We start from the raw sequence: 24,078 nt of genomic DNA on the forward strand, positions 1-24,078 counted from the left end.
AGACACACAGTGGGCTCGAGGGGTGAGCATTCTCAGGTCAGTTTGCCTCCCATCAGTTGCCTGTCCCAAGCTCTCTCTGTTCCCTGCCTTCTCTCTGTTTCCTTCCTGGGACTGGGTTGCAGTCCTCCTGGGCCCTCCAGGATTGAGGGTGAGTGGGCCGCCGTGCTTGCTCCTGTCTGTCTCTAGGCCGCTTTGTCCCCAGGGTGAGTGATCTCCGGCGCTGGACTCTGGGTTGGCCAACCAGGTCAGGCAGGTGAGGGGCGGGTGAAGAGATGGGGCTGATGGGGCTCTGATTCTTTGTGATGGAGGGGATGGGGGAAAGATAAAGCAGGACCAGAAGCAGAGGGCACAGCCAGGAGGCAGGGCCAGGGGTCCTGCGGCTACCAGCGGGACCTGAGTGGGAAGCTGATGGCCAGTGCACCAGTGAATGCCGAGCGGAGTGCTGGGAAGCTCTCCAGGGACCTTCTGGTCGAGCAGTCTCCAGCCTTCCTTCTGAGCAAGGACAGCAAGGTCCTGAGAATGTCCAGGAACCCGGAGGCCTGAGCCCGTGGGACCCTGGGCTCTGCCCCACAGGGCTGCCTGCGTGGTGGCCCGTCACCCCCAGCCTCCCCCTGCTGTGGTTTTTGAGCAGCTCCCAGGAAGCCGGGCCCCTCAGGCAGTTCTGTAGGTGACACCCGGGATTGTCCTGCATCCTCCGGCCAGAGCGGGATGGCCCTGGGCCTCTTCAGCTCTTTCTGGCCCGTGTGGGCAGGCTCTTCCCAGTGCCGTCACCTTTGGAAACCCTGGTTTTGTTTCCAGTTTCCCTTCCCGACAACCACAGTGGCTTGGTTTGTCGGTCTGCGATTCCACCTGCCCTCAGGGGCGAGGTTAGCGGGCTCATGATCACGTCCGTGTTGTGAAGACCGACCTCATCAGGGAACCGCTGTCTAATCCTAGGACAGCTCACAGAAAGGTCTGATGGGCTTCAGATGCCTGTGTCTCCTGGCACCATCCCCAGAGATACACTGGAGAATTTGAGCCTGTGTCTAGCAAAACAGAATTCATTCACTCATTCATTCAACAAAATTTTACTGGCTTTTTGCAAAAAATGTTCTTTACGATAGCAAAAAAGAAACAAAAGAAAGCTATGCTAGATGCTATGGGGGAAAAGATATGAATAACATGAGGTTAATCCCTTAAAATTCTTAATAAAGGTAAAACCCAAATTTGTTATAATAGAAGGTGTTATTAATAATCATCACTTACCAGTACATAGTACTTTCTATGCCACACTATTTTTGTGCTATTTATATTATTTCAGTGAATCCTCAAAGCAGCTGTATGAGGTAGATAATTTCTGTTTTCTTTTTGTAGCTAAGAGAATTGAAACTCGGAGAAGTTAAGTGACTTGTCCAAGGTTGCACAGCCAGCAAGTAGTAGAGCCATGCTTCAAACTCTGGGGAGTCTTGCAACAATCTCTACTCTTAACACTGTGCTGCTGAAGTCAAATGTCATATTAGAAAATTAGGGAAATGATTATGAATGGAGAATGGCTTGCGGCTTGAAATTCCATAATTCATGTCTCAGCATAGAAAGGACTGACCACGCCAAGATCTGAAAGTTAGAAAAATACATATTCTAAGAGACATATTTGCATACATTGTTTCCTTATCTCTCAAGTTTACCCACTGTGATTCCCAAGCTTTGCACAGAAATTCACTGCAAAAATCAGGTGTCCAGGAAAACCAGTTGATTTGTTCTGCTTTGGTGTGGTGGCCTAAACCCACCTCCTCATTTATTTGCAAATAACGTAATGATTTGATGGCTTGATGCATTTCAAACCACATAATCATGCTGCTATTACAGTGACCTAGAGATGTTGGTGTTCCTTGTTGCTCAAATAACTTATTATTGGTAATTGTGTCTGTGTGTGTGTGTGTGTGAGAGAGAGAGAGAGAGAGAGAGAGAGAGAGAGAGAGAGAGAGAGAGAGAGAGATTCCTTTTATCTACTTTCTTGCTATTATTTTACCATATGTCAACCTGACAACCCCTGGTACAGGTCTGTGTTGGTAGATTGCAACCATCCACTGAGGGAGAAGGGACCTGGGGACTAACGGCGTCCCAGCTCTGTGGCTCACCTCCTGTGAAGGTGTGGACGTGTGGGAAGTGGGGCTTCCTGGCGTTCAGGAGTGCTGGCTCCGTGTGGCCTGCTCCCCAGATGCGCTCTCAGCTGCCAGCCTGACCCTGGCATGGGGGACTCCCACGTGCCTGAAGCAGGCTCCCTGGGGCTCCTCCCTCCTGGGCCCCGGGTCCACCATGCCCACCTTCCACAACCTCAGGGCTCATCTGCTTTCCACACCAGCCCTGCCTGCACACTGGCCCTCAGGGGGGGCACTGTCCGTCTTTGTCACAGGCCTCACACAGTTCTGGGCCTGTGTCCCCCCTGTCCGCCTTGCCTCTGAGATCTGGAGAGGCATGCCCCTGGGTCTGGCTGAGCCAGCCTCTTCCGGAGCATTCTTTCTGCCTGAAGGGCCTTTAAAACTGCTCCTCCTACCCCTTTCCTGGAGCCATCTTCTGCCCTACCTCTTCTGGCTTCTGGGATTTGTCCCCAGTGGGCACTCTCCTCGGGTCTTATGTGTCCAGCCTTCAAGCAACTGCACTTTAGTACATTGATGTTGAGACGCGTTGATCGCCGCGGGTGTGCCAAGGTGGAGGTTTTGTAACGGCTGATGAACAAACCCTGGAGCTCTGGGTCGCAGGCTCTGCTTGCAGCAGGTAGTTTGGTTTCAGAGGCACTCCTCTCTCCCGCCGACATTCATTCCTAAGTACCCACGGGGTGCTCCCAAGAGACTGAGTGCCAAGCCATCCCAGGAAGCTCCAGCCCTGCCCTGCCACTTTGAGATGTCCGTCAGGGGTTCAAACCAGCAAATAGAAATAAATGATTGGATTCTACGGTGGCTTGATTCTAGACCCTAAAAAGCATCTTCCTGTTGCTCTTATCACCCACGATGAGGGTTGCAGGAAGTGCTTCAGCTGGAACGCATTTTGTGCCTTTGCAGAAAACCTCGAGACTATGTCTACGCAATCATTAGGGTCTGGAGGGGCCCTTCATTTTCTTAATTGTACTTTGCTGCATTTTATTGGGAACACTATATGCCGAAATGGCATTTGGGGATCCACATGGATGTTGGACAAGGACCTCTACATAGACACAGCACAAGTGTATATTTATTAGGGTTGTCATTTTACAACATACCGTACAGTATAAATTATGACCCCAATGGGAAACAATTAGTTTGGAAATCATTCAGCCAAAGTTTGGGATCGTGATTTGGCCAAAAGTTAGACGCAGATGTTTTCGTTCTTCACGTGAATTACGTGGTTTACCCTCAAAAGACTCCCGTGTGCGGATGCTGCTGCCTACATCCTGAGGCGTGTGCACTGCGGCACGGAGAAGCTTAGGACCGGCCCCAGGTCGCGCTGGCACTGGACCCGGCGGTCTCATTCAGGTGCCACCGTTTTCCAGCGTCTCCCTTCTTTAGGCCTGACATCTCTCAACCCTGAACTGAGGGAGGTGGTGTCGTAGCCTTGAGGGTCTCTTCCCACCAGGTGTCCTGGGATCTCTGAGCCGTCCTCTCGTGGGAGACGGGACTCTCTCTGTCCCTGTGCTCACAGAAGCCCCCGGCAGCCATCGAGCTGGTCCGTTCCCTGCAGGGCGAGTGTAGGCCTGGGTCGTGGGCACCATGCTGTGGAGGGGGGACGCTGCACCGTTCTGCCTACACCTCGGAGGAGAAGCCACCGTGGGCCCCGGGTCAGCTGGCGACCACCCTGAGTGATTTGTGATGAGAGAAAACGGCACCTGCAATCTTGAGGAGCTTTTTCAAGGCGGGAGCTTGGGACGCAGCCTCGCAGAGCCCAGGGCACCTGCTTGCCATCTGAGCTCTTCACGGGCCTGAAGGACACAGGCCTGAGTACACTTGGAGCAAGGGCACTTGAGGCTGGCGGCGGGTGGTGTGAACGTGTGGAGGCAGCGGCCGTCGCCCTGTAAGAAAGAAGCAAACTGCAGCATATAAGATCCTTGGTTGCAGAGGAAGCACTGCTCCTGTGCCTCGGATAAAGGTCACCCTCGAGGTCGCTGCTACTGCCTTGAAGCCTCACCCTAAGACACGCCAGCAGCCAGGGTGAGGTTTGTAGGAAGGAAATCACCAGGATCGTAGAACTAAGATGCAGTCTTGCTGTCGCGGCCAACACAAGTTGTCCTCACTAACAGCAGCTAGCGCCTACGGAGGCCTCCCTGTGTCCAGGCAAACCTTGGCTATGTTGTCACCTTGTCTCCCCACAGGCCTCTGGGAGCCCCAGGTTTTCCTGGCCAGAGACACCCACGGTAAAACCTGGCCTTCCTGCCCAGCTGTAGTCCCCGTGGCCCGGACCCACAGCCTCCTAAACATGGCTGAGGCTGAGGAATGCTGTGAACACTCTCGAGAGAGAGGCCTGGACCCTGGGCCAACTTTTGTTATAGCCACTGATGCCAGAAGGCACTTCAGTACCCGATGTCCCTGGTGCACCAGGGACTCACTGCAGCCGGGTGGGGTCTGAGGTCAGCAGGGCACCCTCATCTGAAAAGCCGCCCAGGTGCAGCGGTGAGATGGGGGACTTCTTCGGTGCCCTTCACACTCGACAGAGAAGAGCACACCTCTGTTATTGAGTAAGAGAAGCACAAACATCTCTGCGTCCAGCACCACAGACTGACCCATAGGTCTCTGTGAGGGGAGGAGGAACCGCAGGATGGAATCCAGGTAACCATGTTGGAACCTCGCTGTGCTGGGTGTTTGAGCGCTTGGGCTCCTGGGCGTCCACGCAGCTGAGGCTTCTCTTGACTCATTTCCAGATCCCTGGTGTCCTGGTGAGCCACGCAGCTTCTGTGATGGGAAGAGCACGTGCTCTCCAGTAACCAGAGGTCAAAGGCGATAGAGAGGGCATGTGCTCTGGGGTGTGGGCTGTGCTGGTCAGTGATGGCCCATAGCCCTGGTGGCGTCCAGAACCTTTTGCTTTATGTCATCAATATGGCCATCATCACAGTGAGTCACGGCTTCTATAGGATTCTGAAGTTGTTTAGCTTTGGTGGATGGCGGGGAGTTTCTGCTTCTAAAGAGACCTGGGAAAAGCCCCATTCATTGCCTCCCTGTTGGGCTGTGATTTCAACCTTTTCCACGAACCAGGAGGGCACGACCATGAATGTGGCCGCCACTCTTCCGTCTGCGCTTGGACTTCCCACCGAGGTCCAAGGTGACTGCTCCCTGTGCGTGCCCAGGGATTCAGGGAAAATCCCGTTCATGCGGTTCCTGCTCAGGTGCCCTTTATTTCACAGAGAACAGGCATGCATTGACATCTGAGAATCCCTGGGTATAATCTGTGTGTAGTTTTCACTTTGTGCAAAACACACGTATGCTTACATTTTCTGTTAGTGTTCGGTTGGCTCCTAATTTGTCCCTGCAGTGGCAAGGGGAAGGATATTCTAGTTGGTACAACTTACGCAGCTTTTAGAGCCTAAATTAACAAAGGCACACAGGCCGTCTGGTGCAAGACGGAACCAGCGGTGTGGACCACGTGTGGCATGGTCTTTAGCTCGTGCATCTGTGTGGACCTCTGAGGTAAAGGCACAGATATCAGGTGCCAGCAAAAAGACAAAGCTCCATCCTGAAGTGCATGGACTTCTCTCCCTGCCTAATGCTTTTGGTTCAATTTACATCAAAGCAGTTATTAATAAGCTACTCTGCTAGACAGTGAGGACGCGAAGATTATGACGTGTTCTGGGCTCAAGAGCCCTCGCCACCCTGCTCGACAGACAAATAAAGTAACGGTAGCCTGGTGATAGGCGGTACAGCGGGGGATGCTCGGGTTGCCATGGGAATAGAGAAGCAGTTGTACTGAATTCTGGCTGAAGATGGGAATGTGGGGAAGGCGTCATAGTGGTGGTATAAAATTCCCTGTGTTCCGGACAACTTTCTTCCTGGTGATTAGAGACAGCAAACAAAAAAAAAAAAAAGAAATTAATTGTACAATTTAGTGCCAGGTGAGAACTGCGACAGGAAGAAATAAATCGAGGAACACAGATCCAGACGTGGAGGTGGAGAGGGTTACCTTTCTAAATAGAATAATTTGTTATATAAATATAGGGAAAAGTCACTTGGATTTGTATTTTTAATGAATCCTAATGTGCATTTTAGGTCTCAGATTCTATGCTACAATTTGTCTCATTTATGCCATTTTTATTGATTTTTCATGAATTTTTTCACAGAAATGTTATTTACAAAGTTGTCCAGACGGTCATGAAATAGGATTGAAACTCTGTCCATCAGGGCAGCCCCTCCCTCCAGAAAGCGTGGCAGGTTACAGTTGGAGAGGAGGAAGCCAGAAACCTCAGAGCCCCATTCGAAGGTGTGACCGGACCAGTTCCTTCTCTCTGAGCAAGTTCGCCTGGGCTGTTTGCAGGGGTGAGGCTGGAGTGAGGGTGGGCATGAGTGTTCTGCTCAGGCACGGCTGACGTGGGCAGATGCACGTCACTCTTACCCTGGCCTCCCATGGGGAGTCCCTGGCACTCCCGGATGGCTCCTGGGCTGTCCACTGCTGCGGGGCAGATGAGGCCTTGCTGGAAGGCACCTGTGGAATGCCAGGGGACGGTCAGATTGAGTACAGCTGTGATGGGAAGTGAGACTCCAAGAGGGCCAGATGGTGGAGCACAGTGACCCAGTGGGAAGAGATCTGGCCAGTAAGACCAGAGTCATAGGACGCATAGAGCTCTGGTGCTGGTCTTTAGGTCACCCTGGGCAATGGAGGGAGCTCCCAGTGGGATGTGCTGGGGTGGGAGGGGGTGGGGAATTGAGCAGACAGACAGGTGCACTGTCGGCTTGGGGAGGTAAGAGTTTTTGTCAGTGTCCCATTATCACCAGCTGGCCGGGCTGGCCATGTGAGCTGGGTTCAAAGGTGCTGGCTGTATCCATAACTCAGAAAACAGCGAAGAAACCATGTAGCACATGAATATCAGTTTCTAAGGCAGAATGGCTCGGCTCGGCTCAGTGGTGCCAGGGGTCAGCTCCAGCTCTGGAAGGAGCAAGAGAGCAAGCACACCCGACATCTACTTATTGGGGGAAAGACATTTGAGAAAGTTCCACCCAAATAAGGCAAGGGATTGGGCTTCAGGGGGTTGCCCATCCCCACTGGGTAACGCCCAGGTAGGGCTAGACGCAGGCTCCGTGGCCGAGCCAGGGTGAAGGCCACTTGCCCTGCACAGCTTTCGTGTGCGTGCCAGACCCCCCCACCGCTCAAGTCCGGGGGAGCAAGCTCAGCCCAGGGGCGACAGGTGCTCCCCACATTCCATTGAGGAGATGGTTTTAAGACCCTGGTCCCGGCTGTTGGTAAAATCGGGTCTCTTTGGTCTGTTGAAATATTCTCTTTGGTTATTGGGGAAGTAGGCAAAGGAACTCTGAAAAGCCTGAAGTGGTCCTTGGTTCTGTGCCTGAAAGGGGGATGAATGTTCAGGACAAAATATATTTTGTCTTTTTTTTAAAAAAATATATTCTTTCCGTTGTAGATGGACACAGTACCTTTGTTTTATTTGTTTATTTTTTATGTGGTGCTGAGGATTGAACCCAGGGCCTCACACGTGCCAGGCAAGTACTCTGCCACTGAGCCCCAGCCCCAGCCCTATGTTTTCTCTCTGTGAATCCTGGAATTCTAGCCTGACTTAGGTTGATGGAAATAGGTGATTGGTCCCTAGAGCAGCTGGAACTGGAATACACGGTTAGGGGTCCCCACATCTGTCCTGCCCAAGGCCACACGGTTTTAGGTCAGTGTGGAGCTGGGCCTTCTGAGGGCCCGCAGTCTGTCCCGCCTGCTTATCCCTCTGAAGGGTGGCATGGGACAGAACGCATGGCTCTGGCTTTCCCCCATGTGGGTCCCTGGCCTTGAAGTCGGTTGATTGTGGAAACTGAAGACCATGCTGTGAGGTATATTCAGCTCACCAACAGGCTCTCCGTGTTTGGGGTAGGGGGTGCTCCCCTGCAGTAGAACACCTCTCAGAGTCCCAGTGTGGTGGCCAGAGGACCCCGAGCACAGTGTTGTAGAGCTGGTGCCTCAGTGATGCAGCATTTTGATTCTGCGGAGGTCTCGGGAGGAACGTGTTTTCAAGACAGGAAATCCCACCAAGGATGGGTGACAGGTAGGAAACGGGCAGGTGGGAGCTCAGGGCCCACCCCCCGGTTCCTGGTGCTGGCAGCTGGGGGGAGCTGCTGGCTGTCTGCTGAACTCTTGAGCAGCCCAGCGCTGCTGCCAGACAGCACGTTCTCCCCATAGCACAGGGCCGCGGGCTATGAGGACAGAGCACTGAGACTCAGGAACTCAGCCAGATATCTGGAAGGGACAGATGGGAAGGACTAAATATTTATGACACTGAGGACTAGAGAGGAAACAGTTCCATATATGAAGACCGCAGGCAATTAAGAAAAAAAAAAAAAACACTATTTGCCCAATATTTTTAACTAGCTCTTTGCCTTAAAAATCTTGTTTTGATTTTAAACAATCTTGCTAGTTGTTTATTTTTGCTTTATTTCCTTCCTTAGTCTCCTTCCTACCTCATTTTCTGTAAGCATATATATGTATGTATATATACATAGATAGGCAGACAGACGACAGAAAGACAGACCCCTAGTAAAGATATTTGCTCTTCTTGCAAAGGGACACCAGTAGCTAACTCCTATAATAACCTCATAATAGGCTTTTACTTTGTCATTGACTTATTGAACATGTATTAATCCAATGCTTATTATGTATCCCAGGCCAGAGTCTGGGAATTCATCATTAACACTAGGCAGACAAAACTCCATACCCTCATGTAGTTTAAGTTCTAATGGAAAAAAAAACGATAAGCAACATGAGGTGCGTGTTTAAAGTTAGGTGGAAATAAGAGAAATGGAGAAATACAGCGGGAACCAAGGCTAGGAAGGGCCACCTGCCTGGGCGTGTAAGGTCCCGTCCACACTCGGTGTAGAATTCGGTGTGGAGGGGAGAGCTGATCTGGTTTCCATTTCAGCGGGAACATTCTGACCACTGTCTTGACCAGACTCTGGTGGAAGGGAGAAGGGCGACTAGTCAGAGACCCCTGAAATCAGATGGCTGGCCGTGGACTAGGATTCCTGTAGTGAAATGGTGAGAGGGGCCGGTTTCCAGATGCATTTGGAAGGTGGAGCCAACAGAATTTTTTTAGTGGTTTGGAATGTAAGAGAAAGGGTTAAAAATGGCTCCAGTGACTTCTCTGTTCTCAGACGCTGTTTCTGAGATAGAGAAGACTAATAATGGAACAAATTTGGGTGGGAAAATGAGATATGTGTATTTGGGTTTCTTTGGGTTGCTATTTTGTTTTTGGTACCTGGGACTGAACCCAGGAGCGTTTAACCACTGAACCACATACATCCCTTGCCCTTTTAAAAATATTTTATTTAGAGACAGGTTTTTGCTAAGTTGCTTAGGGCCTCACTAAATTGCTGAGGCTGGCTCTGAACTTGGGATCCTCCTGCCTTAGCCTCCCGAGCTGCTGGGAGGACAGGCGTGCGCCACCTCACCCAGCCCGAGGTTTTGGTTTTGGATATGGAAGTTGAGCTGGCTGTTAGGTGTTCCCCATGGAGGTGCTGAGCAGGTGTTTGGAAGACTCTGGCGCCTAGGAGAGCTGGAGAGGTCCAGTGTAAATGTGGAGGTGGGGGACAGCCAGCTGCTGGATCACAGGAATGAGGACATGCAGACAAGACAAGAGGACCCAGGGTGAGCCTGGGTGCTCCTGAGGTGAGAGGGCAGGAGAGGAGAAGGGCTGAGAGGGAGGGCACCCAGCGGAGGGGCTCAGACCCAGGGAGAGGTGGGGAGTGACAGCTGCATCAACTGTAACCTGGGGAAAGAGGCCTTCATGGACCACAACGGCGTTATCACAGAGGTTGTTGATGCAGTGATGGGGCCAGAGCCCAACTGGAGTTTGTTTAGTGGAGAGTTAGAGAGTCAAGAGATCCTGTTGGAGGTTCTGAGCCTTAGGAATGGAGAAATGGGGTCCGGGGCCAAGGGCAGTTTTTTAGATGGGAAAGCCATAGCATGTTTGTGTGCTGAAGAGAAGGACCCATGGAGATGGCATTGATACTGATATTGCTCATATGGGTCAAGATGCCCAGAGTTCAGGAATCGGTTTGTAAAATCACTTGGAATTCGGATGACCCTTAGAGCAACTAAAAGCAGACAACGGGGGCCGGGGAGGAACTCGGTGGCAGGGATCTTGCCTAGCATGCTGGAGGCCATGGGTTCAATTCCCAGGACTGCAAAAAGTGAAAACGAACACACAAACCTGAAAGCACTTAAAGAAAATGAAGCTGTGAAACGGCTTTCAGTTTTAGCAGATGTCTTTTACTTCCCCTAGGAAGTATTAAAAACCGCTTATTTAATGCAAGCACCTCACTGTACCAATAAGGATCTAGAGATTAGGATTCTTGCCTGAGGAGAAGCCAAATATTTAACATACAGCTGGAAAGCAGCCCGTTTCCTGGGTCTGGGATTGCCGTCTGTCTGCAGTCCCTCAGTGCCTGAGGCCCAGAGCAGAGCAGGACTTGGTCATTTAGGGCTGCACCCACCGACTAGGGAAAGAGCCCAAAGTTTGCTGGGTTGAAGAGCAATGCCCTTCCCCCCATAGTCCTTGCCTTGGGGTGCAGGTCTCTGCTGTCAACACCTGTGCGCCTCTGCATGGGTCTACCAGTTGGTGTGGTGGTCCCTATACACACCACCGATGCGTGTGGAAAGGACATCTGTTAGGGGACAACTCAGAGCTCTCATTGGGCTTTCTCATTTATGCCGTGTCCTCTGCAGAGCAAACCCGTGAGGGGGTTATGCAAGGTTGACCTGATGAATATGTACTTTGCTTCCAGTTCGTGTTACATCCAAACACATTCATATGTGACCTGGAGATTGAGAGCACCAAAGGTCCTCAGTGGGCAGTGTCAGCCTGCAAGAATCCAAGGTAGCACACCCAGGAGACGGCTCCTGCCCTGTTTATTATATCGACCAGGGTGCTGGCTACATGGGTGGTTTTTTGTTTTACTTTTGCGTTGTTGGAGATTGAACCCAGGACCTCACACAGGGCAGGCAAATCCTCCCTCTGAGGCACAGGCCAGCTACACGTGTGTTTGTCCTTTGCACACACGCACTGAGTGCACTTTCCCATGCTCGTGCACGCTCATGTGCTTGCTCATGTTGTATGCTATTTGTTTAAATGTCAGGGTGTATCCATCCTTGATCATGAAGTCTTTTATTACCTCTGGTCCAGCAGCCTGCAGGCCTGTCCTGGCTGCCTTGAGGCCCCCTTAGGCAATGTCCTTGCAAGTTGGATCCCTAGCACTCCCTGCTGGGAGAGGTGCTCAGGGCCTCAGATGAAGGAGAAGTAACTGAAACAGCCTTTATCCTCGCAGGGCTGGGGTAAGGGGCTGGGGTTTCTGTTTGGATGATGCCACAGGAAGTTAGGCACTTTATTAGTATCTTTAAAATTATATTGATGGATTTAGAATTCTACAAACATCTGGTATTCACAGGAATTCCATTCCTTAAAGTGTTTTTTTTTTAAATTTTTTATAGTTATATAAGACCATACATAAAATTCATAAGATATTTCCAAGTTTTCAGGACCCCAGCACCCAGAGACAGCCACTGATTTCACGTTGGCCCCATGATTTCAGACCGTTTTCCGTGTGTCCTGTAGGTATCAACATGCCTTTTTGTTTCTCAAAGAGTCTTCAAGTTGATTGTTACCTACTTTCTCTTGTGCTGTGTACTGTTCAGAGTAAGAAGTTAATGAGAAAACCTCCTCAGATTTTATATACAGAAAACTGAACTCATTCATTCATTGGGTTTTAAATATGGGGCGAAAATGGTGTTTCATGCTGCTTTGAATCCTAATGGACTTTTACTGGCTTTTAAAAAGACCAATGGCACTGGGCACAGTGGACCTGTGATCCTAGCAATTGGGGAGGCTGAGGCAGGAGGATGGCAAATGTGAGGACAGCTTCGGCAACTTAGCGAGACCCTAAAAATCATAGAGGGGTGTGGTAGGGATAGCTCAGAGGTAGAATGCTCCTGGGTTCAATCCCCCGCATCACAAAAAAAAAAGGAAAAGAGAAAAGTTGGAATCTCTGATGGAGAGTTGGGCAAGTTTCTCAAGCTGCTCTGAAGGGTAACTGCAGGATGAGAACCCCGAGGGCACTTTGGCCTGTTGAGAGCACATTGTACGTTTTTCACTTGCTTTTCTGAGATTTTTTGAGAAACATCAAAATAATCCTTTCGGGCCCAGAATGGGACTGACAGTCTATTTCATAAAATAGATTCAGTTTGAAAAAATTCTCATTTCTACTTTGGGTCAGAAGCTCTTCCGGATGCGTCCCCTATGCCCATTTGCCACGTTAGGTTGGTCTTTCTGAAGGGCAGCGATGGTTCTACGCACACCACTCAAGAGAGGACGCACATTAGTGCTTGTGGGGTAACTCAATCCATTACACAGCATGTAAACCTTCAAATTAAATTCCCCTTATTCCCAGTTTATGACCAGGAACATTGGCCTCGTCTTTGAGTGAGGTCAGAGCATCCTTAGCCAAGAGGCTGCCTCCACCTAGGCTGGACAGGGTGAGCGGGGGTGATGCCCTGGGACTGTGAGGTTCCAGTTCTCACCTTGCATTCAAAAACATGATAGCAGAATGTGTGTGTGGACGGTCTTTATGATGCTCCCGTACTGACCAAAGCTGGCCTGGAGGAAGAATCACCTGAGCATCCATCCCTTCCTGCGTGATTAGCCGAGTCCTGACTCTGCGCATGCTCTTCTTTTGTAGAAACCACTCCAATATTCCGACAGCACTGGAGGCTCATGCAGGGAGCACGGAGCGGGAGTCCTCTTCCCTCTGTGATGAAATCACCATCTGAGACAGCCTCCCCTTGTTGCACAGAGGGACAGGTCCTCCACACTGTGGGCGCAGGAGAGGTTTGCTCCTGTTTAACTGGGATGCCCACTGCTCCGGGCCAGCAAGGGCTCCTGACCAGGCCTCGGGTTTTCTTGTGGCAGCCAGGCCCGATTGGTAGGAGTACCGCTTAGTGACCAGTCACTAGAGCCATCTTCAGTCACAGTGGTTTTTTTCTTCCCTTTTTCCTGCATTTCTTGGTGTGTGTGTGTGTGTGTGTGTGTGTGTGTGTGTTTCCTTCATTGTTTTTCATCTTTATCGAACTTTATTTTTTGCTATGGGAAATCGTGTACCTTGTAGAGCAGTGGGTGGTATGGATTTTTATATAAATCAGTAACAATATTGTTGTCCTCTTTATACGTGGGTGACGGAATGAGGAATGCCAATTTTAGAACGAGGTTCTTTCCTCGCTTACCCCTACCCAGCGCCCCTGTGCTCTTCACGGTGCCGGTGCTCTGGGAAGGCCCCCTTTGCAGAGAGCTTCTCAGACTCAAATGTCAGACGCAACGGAGCCAGAATCACTGTCGGCTCCCAGGTTTAAGAATGGTAGAAGTGTGAACTAAATGAGTCACTGTTGCTGTATGAATTTTAGCAGAAATAACTAACATAGACTACTTTGCCAATTCACAAAAAAGGCTGACTTTACAGCTGAGATGTGATGCTGCGTATAGGTCCGTATTTTGTGACTGAGACTGCATCTGTGAAAGCTACGGCTTCAGAAGAGTTTAGGAAAACAACGGAGCACAACTTTTTTGTTAATTTTGTTATTATTATGGGGTTTTTTTGCCTTTGACTTCATAGAATGTTGACTCCACCAAGTGGATTAGATTTAGTCTCTATGAGGTGAATTTGTTCTGCAAGCCAAGATTAAACATTTATCTTCAAATCCTAAGATTAGGTTTAGAATATTCGGATTGTTCATCTACTGGTCCTCAGGAATTTTAAAAATAGAGCTTTCTTTTTTGGTATATAAGTTTAGAATTCACAGAGAACACTAGGATATTCCACTTCTGTCCTGCTTTCAAGACTCATAGAATTCCTTGTTTCTTCAAGGGTAACACAATTTTAGGAAACCTTCTTAATTGTTCTTTCCCATTCTCTTTTCTCCCAGGGCTTGCCTCACGTGGTTAATATTAGTTTGTGCATGATCAGAAGGACATTCAGGACAAGCAGACTTTTCTCTCCATTTGATGGAAATCTTGAGTTCTCTGTCCATGACAGGGAATCTGGTTTCCACGTGGGGTGGGTCAGGGGTTCTGAGATGTGTTTCTGCATCCGTGAGATGCGGGGTGGACCAGCGGACCTCTGGGGCCCTCTTGGCTCTGATCCTGAGGCCTCTGAGGTCGTTCCAAGACCCTGAAAGATCCTTCAGAAGCTGTGTGCCGAAATGTACAGAAGCTAAAGAAGACCCCAGATTTGGAGAGAATTCTGTTTTAACTAGGAGAAGATGCAGTGACTCTCAAATCCGTTGTCGATTCTGGCAGTTTTTATAAGAAGTCAAATAGGAAATTATGGCAGAAAGCAATGTTGTTTTCTTCTTTCACTAATTCCTGGCTATTTTTTTTTTAAAGAAGGAGAACTTTTTTAAACATTGCCAATGGTTTCAGTAAGCTTATGTCTTCTGAAGGAAACTCTGGTTCCTGAGTTGCTCATTCTGTGTTCTGTTTCAATGCTGTGCTTCTTGATGTCACCCTAACTTTGTCCCCCAGGGTTTCTTGTGAGTAACAATCCTTAGTATCCCTCAACATCCGGATCGGTGGAAGTACTCGGTAGGTTCCATAAGGAATGGACAAACTATTATAAAAATATCTTCTTTGTTTTCCTATCTTCTTTCTCTGACTTGCGTTTGACTCTGTCGAGGAGGGTTGCTGTTCTGGTGTGTCCAAATGTGGTGTAGGGGTCAAACTGCGTTGGCACCAGCTTCTGAAGTATCTCGTTGACAGAACAGAGCCACAGCAACCAGGCCCTCTCCCCTCAATACCTGCCTATATTTTAAGAGGTTGGTTTTTAGTTTTACTTTTTATAAATTAGCAATATCATCTGATCGTTCTATTAAAGTATGATTAGCTAAAGAAGGGACTTTATAAGTGAATTGCCACCTTCTTGATGGTCAGCGGTTCTCAGACTTGGCTGCCCATAGGAACCCACCTCAGGAGTTCTAGAAAGCTCTGCTGCCCAGGCTGCCCCTGGACCAGTGAGAGCAAAGGCCTGGCTAGGACTGGGCATGGGTCATACTAAAGGAGGCCCTGGCAATGCCCTGGCAGCTCAGGGAAGAGCCTTTCTTTGTAGGGTTATTGACTTGCTGGAAATATCACAATGACCTACTTATCAGAGGACCCGAATGCTCTGGGCTTTTGGGTAGCAAAGTGTGGTGGAGGTGGCCTTCATGAGTCAGGGTCCAATTGGAAACCTGCCTCTACCAACACCAGTTTTTTTAAAAATTATTGCTATGGATTCATAATAGTCATACATACCATTAGGATTTATTTTGTTAACACGTGTTTTGTTAATGTGGACAGCTGCTTTACCATGGTCTGCAATTTCCGTTCCATTCCAACTTTTGCATTCATCTTTAACACGTAATAGCCTCATCGCAATATCTAGTATTTTCTGTGTCAAATCAAGAAGTTTAATATATCCAGGTTTCCAGCCCAGTCAGTTTGATTCAGCTGGCCACGTGATGGAAAGACGTTTCAGTTTGATGTGGGGCTCATGACTCACCTTTGAGAAGATTTAGTTTTTGTGAATTTGAAAGTTAATGGGTTGATGTGGGTATTGCTGTTATCCAAGAAGGGAGCGTGAACGTGACTCAAGCCTTCCTGAGCGACGTTCCCCCTCCTTAAGGAATCAGGCTGTCTGAGCCCTTCACTGTGTACCGTGGCCGTGGCGAGACTCCCACATTTGTGAAATGTTGGGAAACTGAGGCAGCATGGTGGGGTGAGGCAGAAGGTAGTAGGGTGGGAATAGCAATATTGGCCCTAAGTACTTCATGGGGTTCTTATGAGACTCAGATAACTCACAAAGACATGGTTCATCGAGTCCCCATCTCAGGCTGGGTGGCAGATATGAAAGTGGCCTGGGAAGGAGCTAGCAGATGAGTTAGTCACTGTTCACATTTACAAACAGTGCACAGGACAGACTCTTTCAACTCTGCATTTCCAGGTCTCAGGACCTAGCATGTGACATAGAAGGGGCTAAAGTATTGATTATGTGAATGAATCAATCACATAATTCATTTCCTCAGAAACGTGTTAGTCTGGACTTGTCTTCCTTGGAACAAGTTGAAATGAGTGTAGCGTGGAAGCAGCTTCATTTCCCTATTGGTTTAAAATTCCACGTGACCTTGAACATGGCCTCTGCTCCTTTCAGACCACAGAGATGGTCATTTAAAATTCCACGTGACCTCGAATGTGGTGGTCTGGCCTCTCTGCTCCTTTCAGACCACAGAGATGGTCAACGTCTGAGTTAAATTCCTTCATGTTGGTATACCCCGTTTTCCCAGTCATCGTTTAGTAATGCTGAGAGTACCTGCCTTGGGCTAATGTCCTCTTCATGTTTGGTATTAATCTGAAGTCCAGTATTTCTTTTGGAAAGGAAGATAAAATTGTTTCCCGGACATTCGTTTCTTCCCCCCATTGAGTTAAAAAAGATCACTTCATCAGTATGATTCTGCACCTGGCTAGCTCAAGGGGCAGTTGATTTGGCTTGAGCCCCCTTTCACCACGGGACCTGTCACTCAGCACTGTCCTCTGGCCTGGGTGGTGCAGCCGGCCATAAGCCTGAGGATGGGCTTTTGGGCTGCTTTCACCTGTTATTCTAAATGAGGTCGGAGCTCTGCATGGTCTCTTTTTCTGCACTCTTTCAGAATGTGAGCAAATGGCAGGTTTTAATTCCTCGTCTCGTGCGTGTTCCCAGAAACACAGTGAAGACCTGAGTTCTGTCTCTCAGGACAGGCGAGGGGCTGTCCTCTTTGCTGGCTGCAGTTAGCCCCTTGGGGATACATAGACTCGGCTGGTGCAGCCCCACACGTGGTCAGCAGGGCTGGGAGAGGCCTGGCCATGCTGATGCCCAGTCTCTTATTTGAATAATGGAATGTTAGAGTTGAAATGACCTTGGACTTGGTCCAGGTTTGCTGCCCTTATTCCAGACAGAGAAAACCAAGGCCTGGGGAGCTGAAGTGGTTGTGACAGTTGGTGTCAGCCGGGGACCCAGGGCTCTTGCTGAGGTTCTTTCTATCAGCATCTATGGCGGGATGTCCTGTGTGATTCCCGCCAACCCCTGTGGGTACTCCCAGGAGAAAATTCCCAGTCAGATGCAAGGTGATTTGCAGCACGGGATCCATGTGGATGTTTATGTGACCGATTGTATATCATGCTGTAATTTCCTCTGTCCTTAATTGCTCTAGGTGACAGTAATGTGCTGGGCTTGCAAATTTATTTTAAAGTCTTGCTAAGGTGAATTCCATCTTAAAATGTTGATTTGTACAGATTTCAGAGGTCTGAACCCCAAGCCTAGCACATGCTAGGAAAGAACCCTCCCACTAAACTACATCCTCCACCCTTTTCGTTTTATCTTGAGACAGGGTTTTGCTAAGTCACCCAGGCTGACCTTGAACTGACCTCAGCCTCCCTAGTGGCTGGGATTATAGGTATATACCATCAGACCTGCTTCATACTATTTTTATAATTCATCAACGTGGCCCTTGACACAGATGCTTCTGAGGTAGCAGAGAGCACATATAATCTGCCTGTGTTTCACATCATAAAACCAATGCTACCTCTGCTGCTAGTAAAGTGGATTTTGCTTGGCATGAGATGCATGTACACCAGAGAGGTTTCAATATTTTGCCCAGACTTTCACCACAACAAAATGGCAGTTTGGAAATAAAATTCATGGGCCCCCTTTAGTTCAATAGGAACTCCTGAGTTCTGCTGGAGACCCCGCCACTGCTGGGGGGCTTCCCCCGTCCTTGAAGGTATGGAAAATTGATTGACAAGGGTGTTTTCAAGTGGAACCACAGAACCCATTTGCAGGAAGGGCAGGTTGTGGAGAGGGAGGGCGTCCATGTGCTGCTCCGGTTTGGGTAGTGCCGCAGGCAGCTCAGAGCTCCTGTGCCGTGGCGGTGGCGGGGGCGACCCTGTGTGTTTTACCTCCTTACCTGGAGGTGAGGTGCCTTCCTGGGACATCCAGATGGAGAGCCCAGTGGCAGCAGCAGCTCAAGAGCACCCAGCTTGTACTGATTCCTCATGCTTTCTGTTGTACTTTTTCAGACTGCAAATTCACCTGCACCAGCGGTAAATGCTTATATCTCGGTTCGCTGGTCTGTAACCAACAGAACGACTGTGGGGACAACAGTGATGAAGAAAACTGTCTGCTGGTGACCGAGCATCCGCCTCCGGGCATCTTCAACTGTAAGTCCCTCTACTCACCTTAGTGCCGTGGTGTCTGGTTGTGGTTTTGAAGTGGACAGGAGGTGGGATGCTGATTTTCTGCCTAAGGAAAGAGGCTTGTGTTTTCCCAAAGGAAATGTGTTCTTTCTGTTAAGAGAGAGAGAGAGGGCTGAAGACCCAGCCTGTTCCCAGAAGTGGTTGGTGCCGCGCTGTGCTTTGGAACAGGTCCTGGTAGCTCCTGGGAGAAGGGCTGACCCGTCCCTCGGAGTCATGTGTTGGCTGAGTGTTCTTCACGTTGGTGTCAAGAGAGTTTTATTTAGAGCGCATCACTTCACAAGCAATTTTAAATAAGGCAAGAAGGCCACACAGAGGGTCTGTAACGAATCAAGAAAGTAGAAAAACGGACACGAGACTCTTCAAGGCTGCGTTCACGTGTGTTTCTGTTGTGTGACGCCTTCGCACGGGAGAGGCCCAGAGGTGGAGGCTGTGAGCATTTCTTGATCTTGAAAAGGTGAAATTGGAGTTCAAATTCATCAATTTCTGATCTCATGGCTTTTAGGATGAGGAAGGGGCTGGAATGCAGTTAGGCCCTACTGTTTCTCTCTGAGGAAAAGGACCTAGGCTCCCTACATGTCCTTGGGTTGTCTGAGAACCTCAGGTTGGGAGAACTGCCCCTCCTGTGCTTTGGATAAGTGTCCCCAGAGGCCCAGGTGTGGTCCCTGGTGTGGTGCTCCTGGGAGGCAGGGGGCCTCTAAGAGGAGGGGCCTCCTGGGTGGTCCTCCAGTCCTGGCAGTGTGGCTCCCCCCTGTGGACTCACCATGCTGCGCTGCCTCCCTGCTGGCCCCAAAGCAAGGTCCCCAGCCAGCCATGGACTGAACCTCTGAAGATGTGGGCACATCCTTCCCTTCTTTGCAGGTGGCTCATGTCATGTATTTGTAACAGCAATGGCACGCTGACTAGCCCAGCCCCTTGGTGGGGTCTCACTGAGGTCATTTCAGGGTGCTTTGAGCTACTCACCCCAGTTCTACTGCATTATTTGGAGGAGTTATATTTAAAATTTTGTGTTGGGGAAATTAGACTACATAAATATCAATGCTACAAATGTGAGAAGAGTGGGTGAGGATATAAGAAACCAGTTACTCTCTTCCTACTGCCTTCTCATGTTGGGAGAAAGCTAAGTGTACTCCAATATAAAAAGGTCTGTGCTAGTGGACTTTAAGTCTGCTGCTTATGCTTGCTCAATTCAAGAGCTGGAGTGTACCATTTTCTCAAGACCGTCCGTGGCGTCCATTTGCCAGTTCTCACACCGAGTGCTCACCAAGTCCCCTCTGCACACCGCCAGGCCAGATCTCCAAGCCCAGGATTGACTGTGTGCTTTCTTGGCATCGGGTTAGGTTCTCCTCGGGTTGTTTGGTTCCGAAGCCTTTGCATGACCCAGCTGGCCTCCCTCATGGGCCCGTGGCCTGGGGCTCTCTCCAGGTCTGGCTGGCCTCGGTGCTCTTGCTGGGTGGTGCCCTGCTGAGAGCATGGGAGCCCACACAGGGAGGGGCCTTGGGAGGATTGTCATAGGGCATGGAAGTGGGGCTGGGAGCAGGGTGGGGTAGCCTCTGAGAGTTGGCAGGTGCTTGCAGGAAGGCCAGGAGCATGGGCGGACCATTGTCTTATCTTGGGAAGATGCTCATGAGCCCACAACCCAACAGTACAGCTGGGGACGTGCTTGCTCCAGGCTAGATCCCGGGACCTCCCAGCAGTTAGACAGATTGTGCTGGGTCTTGTGTCCTGACCCTGCTCTGCACAGTGGGACCACAAGGTGATTGTGGGCCCTGCCTGGGACAAGGCACAGGAAACACACAGAATAGGCCTTGAAGTGCTGAGCAATTGAGATGGGTCAGCTGGGCTCCACAGGCATCTTACAGAAGAGCCACGTACAAGTGCTGTCTTATTTTATCTTTTCCAGGCCTGAGTGACAAGGGTCATGAGCTTGACAAAGTGTGAGGGGCATCACCGCCATGAGGGACAGGCCTTTCTTCCATGGCTGAGGTTCTTTGTGAATGAAGGCAGAGGGTGGCGGGCTTGGCCTGGGCCCTGGAGCTGCCCACCACCCCATCTCAGATGCTCTCCTTCACTTCCGGTCCTTCCACAAGGTCCTCCTGTCACTTTTGACCCTTTGCTCTTCTAGTTCCTTCTCTCCCCACAGGTTTCCTGCCCCCCTCTTCCCCTTTCTCATCCGTATTCCTTTCTGGTTCTTTCCCACTAATTATACAAATGTGCACACTTCCATTCTAAGCCGCGGCCCGCTAAGTGGTTCCATCTGGCCCCAAGGGAGGGGTCTTGGATCAGGATGGCAGTGGTGGCCCTACACCTCAGAAACCACTGACCATGTCTTCATGGCCAAGATGGGGGATGTCTTACAGTGTGCTCTCCTTCAAGACGCCTGGAGACGCAGGAGGCAGACGGCCCCAGGGAAGGACCCTGGCTGTCTTCTGCTGACCCAGGGGAGGGACAAACCCCTTCAAAGCTGAGTGTCTGTATCTGAGTGTGGGATGGATGATTCCTGCCACGTAAGGCTGCCGTGAGGATCCATGGGAAGCCCACGAGGGGGTGGTGGAACCTCATGTCGTCATTGTGATGTGAGTCAGCCAGTTTGGGGGACCTGGATCACTGTCCTCAACGTCAGGGCCACTCTACACATGTACCAGGAGTTTCCAGGTTTCCTAGTGGGTGCTCCTCGGAGGCTCTGGGTGCTTCCCACCCATTCTGTTTCTAAGAAGTGTGCCAGCCGGCCGTGACCTGGCCAGCGGCTGCCCCACGCTTCTTTCCCAGAGCAAGGTGGACAGTTGCCACTTGGAAGGACACTTGCTCTGAGATCGGTGTAGCTGGCCTGTTCTTTAGGTCAGGAACTTTTGGCGAGGTTGTCACTGTCCCATTCTTGCTGACACTCCCTTTAGGTAGACACACAGTTCTGTCACCTGGAAAGCCTGCAGGGTGGTCTAATCTGGAAGGGAGATGCACCCTCTCCCTGCACCCTGCCCAGAAGGAGTCTAGTCTAACAAGGAGCATTGGGAATGCATCTTGGAGGTGCTCCACTGAGTGAGTTTTACTAGATGACCCCTTTTAAACTGGACCATCTAGCAATGCATTCTTTTAAATTGAACCCTCAATGGGTGCATTTCCTACACAGATGGACAGTGTCCCTTTCATGGAGCATAACTGTGCTAATAAGATTCTCCTGATCTTGTGTCCCCATGTGTGTGTGCCTAATCTCAGCCGGTCTGCCAGAGACCCGCTAAGCGCCAGCCCTGTCCCCCCACGCGGCCCCACTTCCACTCTGGCCAGGTGAAAGAAACTGTCACAAACCAGGAAAAACCAAACTGCAGGCACCGTGTGCATTGGTGGGAAAGGAACTGCTTGCCGAAAGAAGAGGTACCGCAGATGGTAAAAAACTTCAACTCTGCTTAAAGAAGTTAGGAGTAAACAACATCTCTGGTGTTGAAGACGGGAATATGTTTACAGACCAAGGAACAGCGGTCCACCTTAACAACCCTCAAGTCCAGGTGTCTGTGGCAGCAAACACTTTCACCTGTACGGGCCACGCTGAGACAGAGCCACGACCCAAGTGCTGCCCAATACGGGCTTGAAGGAGGCCTGCAGGCAGTCTGACGGGATTAAGGAGACTGGCTGAACCCTGCCCACACAATCTGTGGATGGAAAGGCACTTGCTACTGGAGAGGACAATGATGAAGTTCAAGATCTTGCAGAAAATTTTCATGAGGCTTCTAAGGAATGAGTCAAACTGAACTGACCAATTTCTGAAAACGAGAAACTCATACTGGTCATGAGTCACATATATACATACAGGAACAATGTCTGTTTCATTCTACTCTCTTTCCTCTCCCACATCCCCTCCCCTCCCCTCCCTTCACGTCCCTCTACCTAATCTAAGGTCACGCTAATCTTCTCTAGTGCCCTGCCCCCCTCATTGTGAATTAACATCCGCATGTTAGAGAAAACATTCTGCCTTTGGTTTTTTGGGATTGGCTTACTTAACTTAGCATGATGTTCTCCAACTCCATCTATTTACTGGCACATACCATAATTTCACTCTTCTTTAAAGCTGAGTAGTATTGAGTATGTATAGATACCACATTTTTTTTTTAATCCATTCATCTGATTCTAGGCCCAACATGGTTAAGATTTGGGCCTTTTATTATTATTATTATTAGGCACAGGGTCTCTCTTCTAGTACCTCAGTCTTCGATCCACTTTGAGTTGACTTTTGTGCAGAGTGAGAGATACAGGTTTAATTTCCTTCTGCTCTGTAGCGTAGTTTAAGATCTGGTATTGTGACGCCTCCTGCTTGACTTTTCTTGCTAAGGATGGCTTTAACTATTCTGTGTTTCTTATTTTTCCAAATATATTTAATGATTGCTTTTTCTATTTCTATGAAGAATATCACTGGGATTTTAATAGGAATTGCATTAAATCTGTATAACCTTTTTGGTAGTATGGCCCTTTTGACAATATTAATTCTGCCTACCCAGGAGCATGGGAGATCTTTCCATCTTCTGAGGTTTTCTTCAGTTTCTTTCTTTCTTTTCTGTAGTTTTCATTGTAGAGGTTTTTCACTTCTTTTGTTAGATTGATTCCCAAGTATTTTTTTTTTTAGATTATTGTGAATGGAGTAGTTTTTCTAATTTCTCTTTCAGTGAATTCATCACTGATATATAGGAATGTGTTTGATTTATGGGTGTTGATTTTATATCCTGCTACTTTGCTGAGTTCACTTATTAGTTCTAGAAGTTTTCTGGTGGAATTTTTTGGATCTTGTATCTATGGAATCATGTCATCAGCAAATAGTGATAGTTTATGAGTTCTTCTTTACCTATTCGTATCTCTTTAATTTCTTTTGTCTAATTGCTCTGGCTAGAGTTTCAAGGATGTTGTTTAATAGGAGGGGTGAAAGAGGACATCCTTGTCTTGTTCCAGATTTTCTCCATTTAGAACGATGTTGGCCTTGGGTTTAGCATAGATAGCTTTTACAATGTTGAGGTATGTTCCTACTATCCCTAGTTTTTCTAGTGTTCTGAACATGAAGGTGTGCTGTGTTTTGTCAAAGGCTTTTTCTGCATCTATGAGATGGTCATATGATTCTTGTTTTTAATTCTATTAATATGATGAATTATGTTTATTGATTTCTGTCTGTTGAACCAAACTTGCATCCCTGGAATGAACCCCACTTGATCACGGTGCACTATCTTTTTAATATGTTTTTGTTTGTGATTTGCCAAAATTTTACTGAGAATTTTTGCATCTATGTTCATCAGGGATATTGGTCTGAGGGTTTTTTTTTTCTTGATGTGTCTTTGTCTGATTTTGGTATCAGGGTGATATTAGCCTCATAGAATGAGTTGGAAGGGTTCCCTCCTTTTCTATTTCATGGAATACTTTGAGGAGTATTGGTGTTAATTCTTCTTTGAAAGTCTTGTAGAACTCGGCCGAGAATCCCTCTGGTCCTGGGCTTTTCTTGGTTGGTAGGCTTTTGATGGTGTTTTCAATTTCATTACTTGAAATTGATGTGTTTAAACCATGTATGACCTCCTCATTCTGTTTGTGTAGGTCACATGTCTCTGGAAATTTATCGATGGCTTCGATATTTTCTATTTCATTCGAACATAAATTTTCAA

General features: G+C 48.9%; 1 protein-coding gene across 6 annotated transcripts in view; it reads left to right on the forward strand.

The window, feature by feature from the left end:
- The window catches only part of Ldlrad4 (low density lipoprotein receptor class A domain containing 4), a 353,541-nt gene that overhangs the window by 162,047 nt on the left and 167,416 nt on the right, over nucleotides 1-24,078 (forward strand). For all 6 annotated transcript variants that reach the window (XM_078030497.1, XM_078030495.1, XM_078030496.1 and 3 more), the window contains one exon: nucleotides 18,275-18,415. In XM_078030497.1, the coding sequence (XP_077886623.1) occupies nucleotides 18,275-18,415 (141 nt within the window). The remainder of the gene's footprint in view (nucleotides 1-18,274; nucleotides 18,416-24,078) is intronic.

The sequence above is a fragment of the Ictidomys tridecemlineatus genome, chromosome 13, assembly GCF_052094955.1.
Source record: "Ictidomys tridecemlineatus isolate mIctTri1 chromosome 13, mIctTri1.hap1, whole genome shotgun sequence".
Lineage (NCBI taxonomy): Eukaryota > Metazoa > Chordata > Mammalia > Rodentia > Sciuridae > Ictidomys > Ictidomys tridecemlineatus.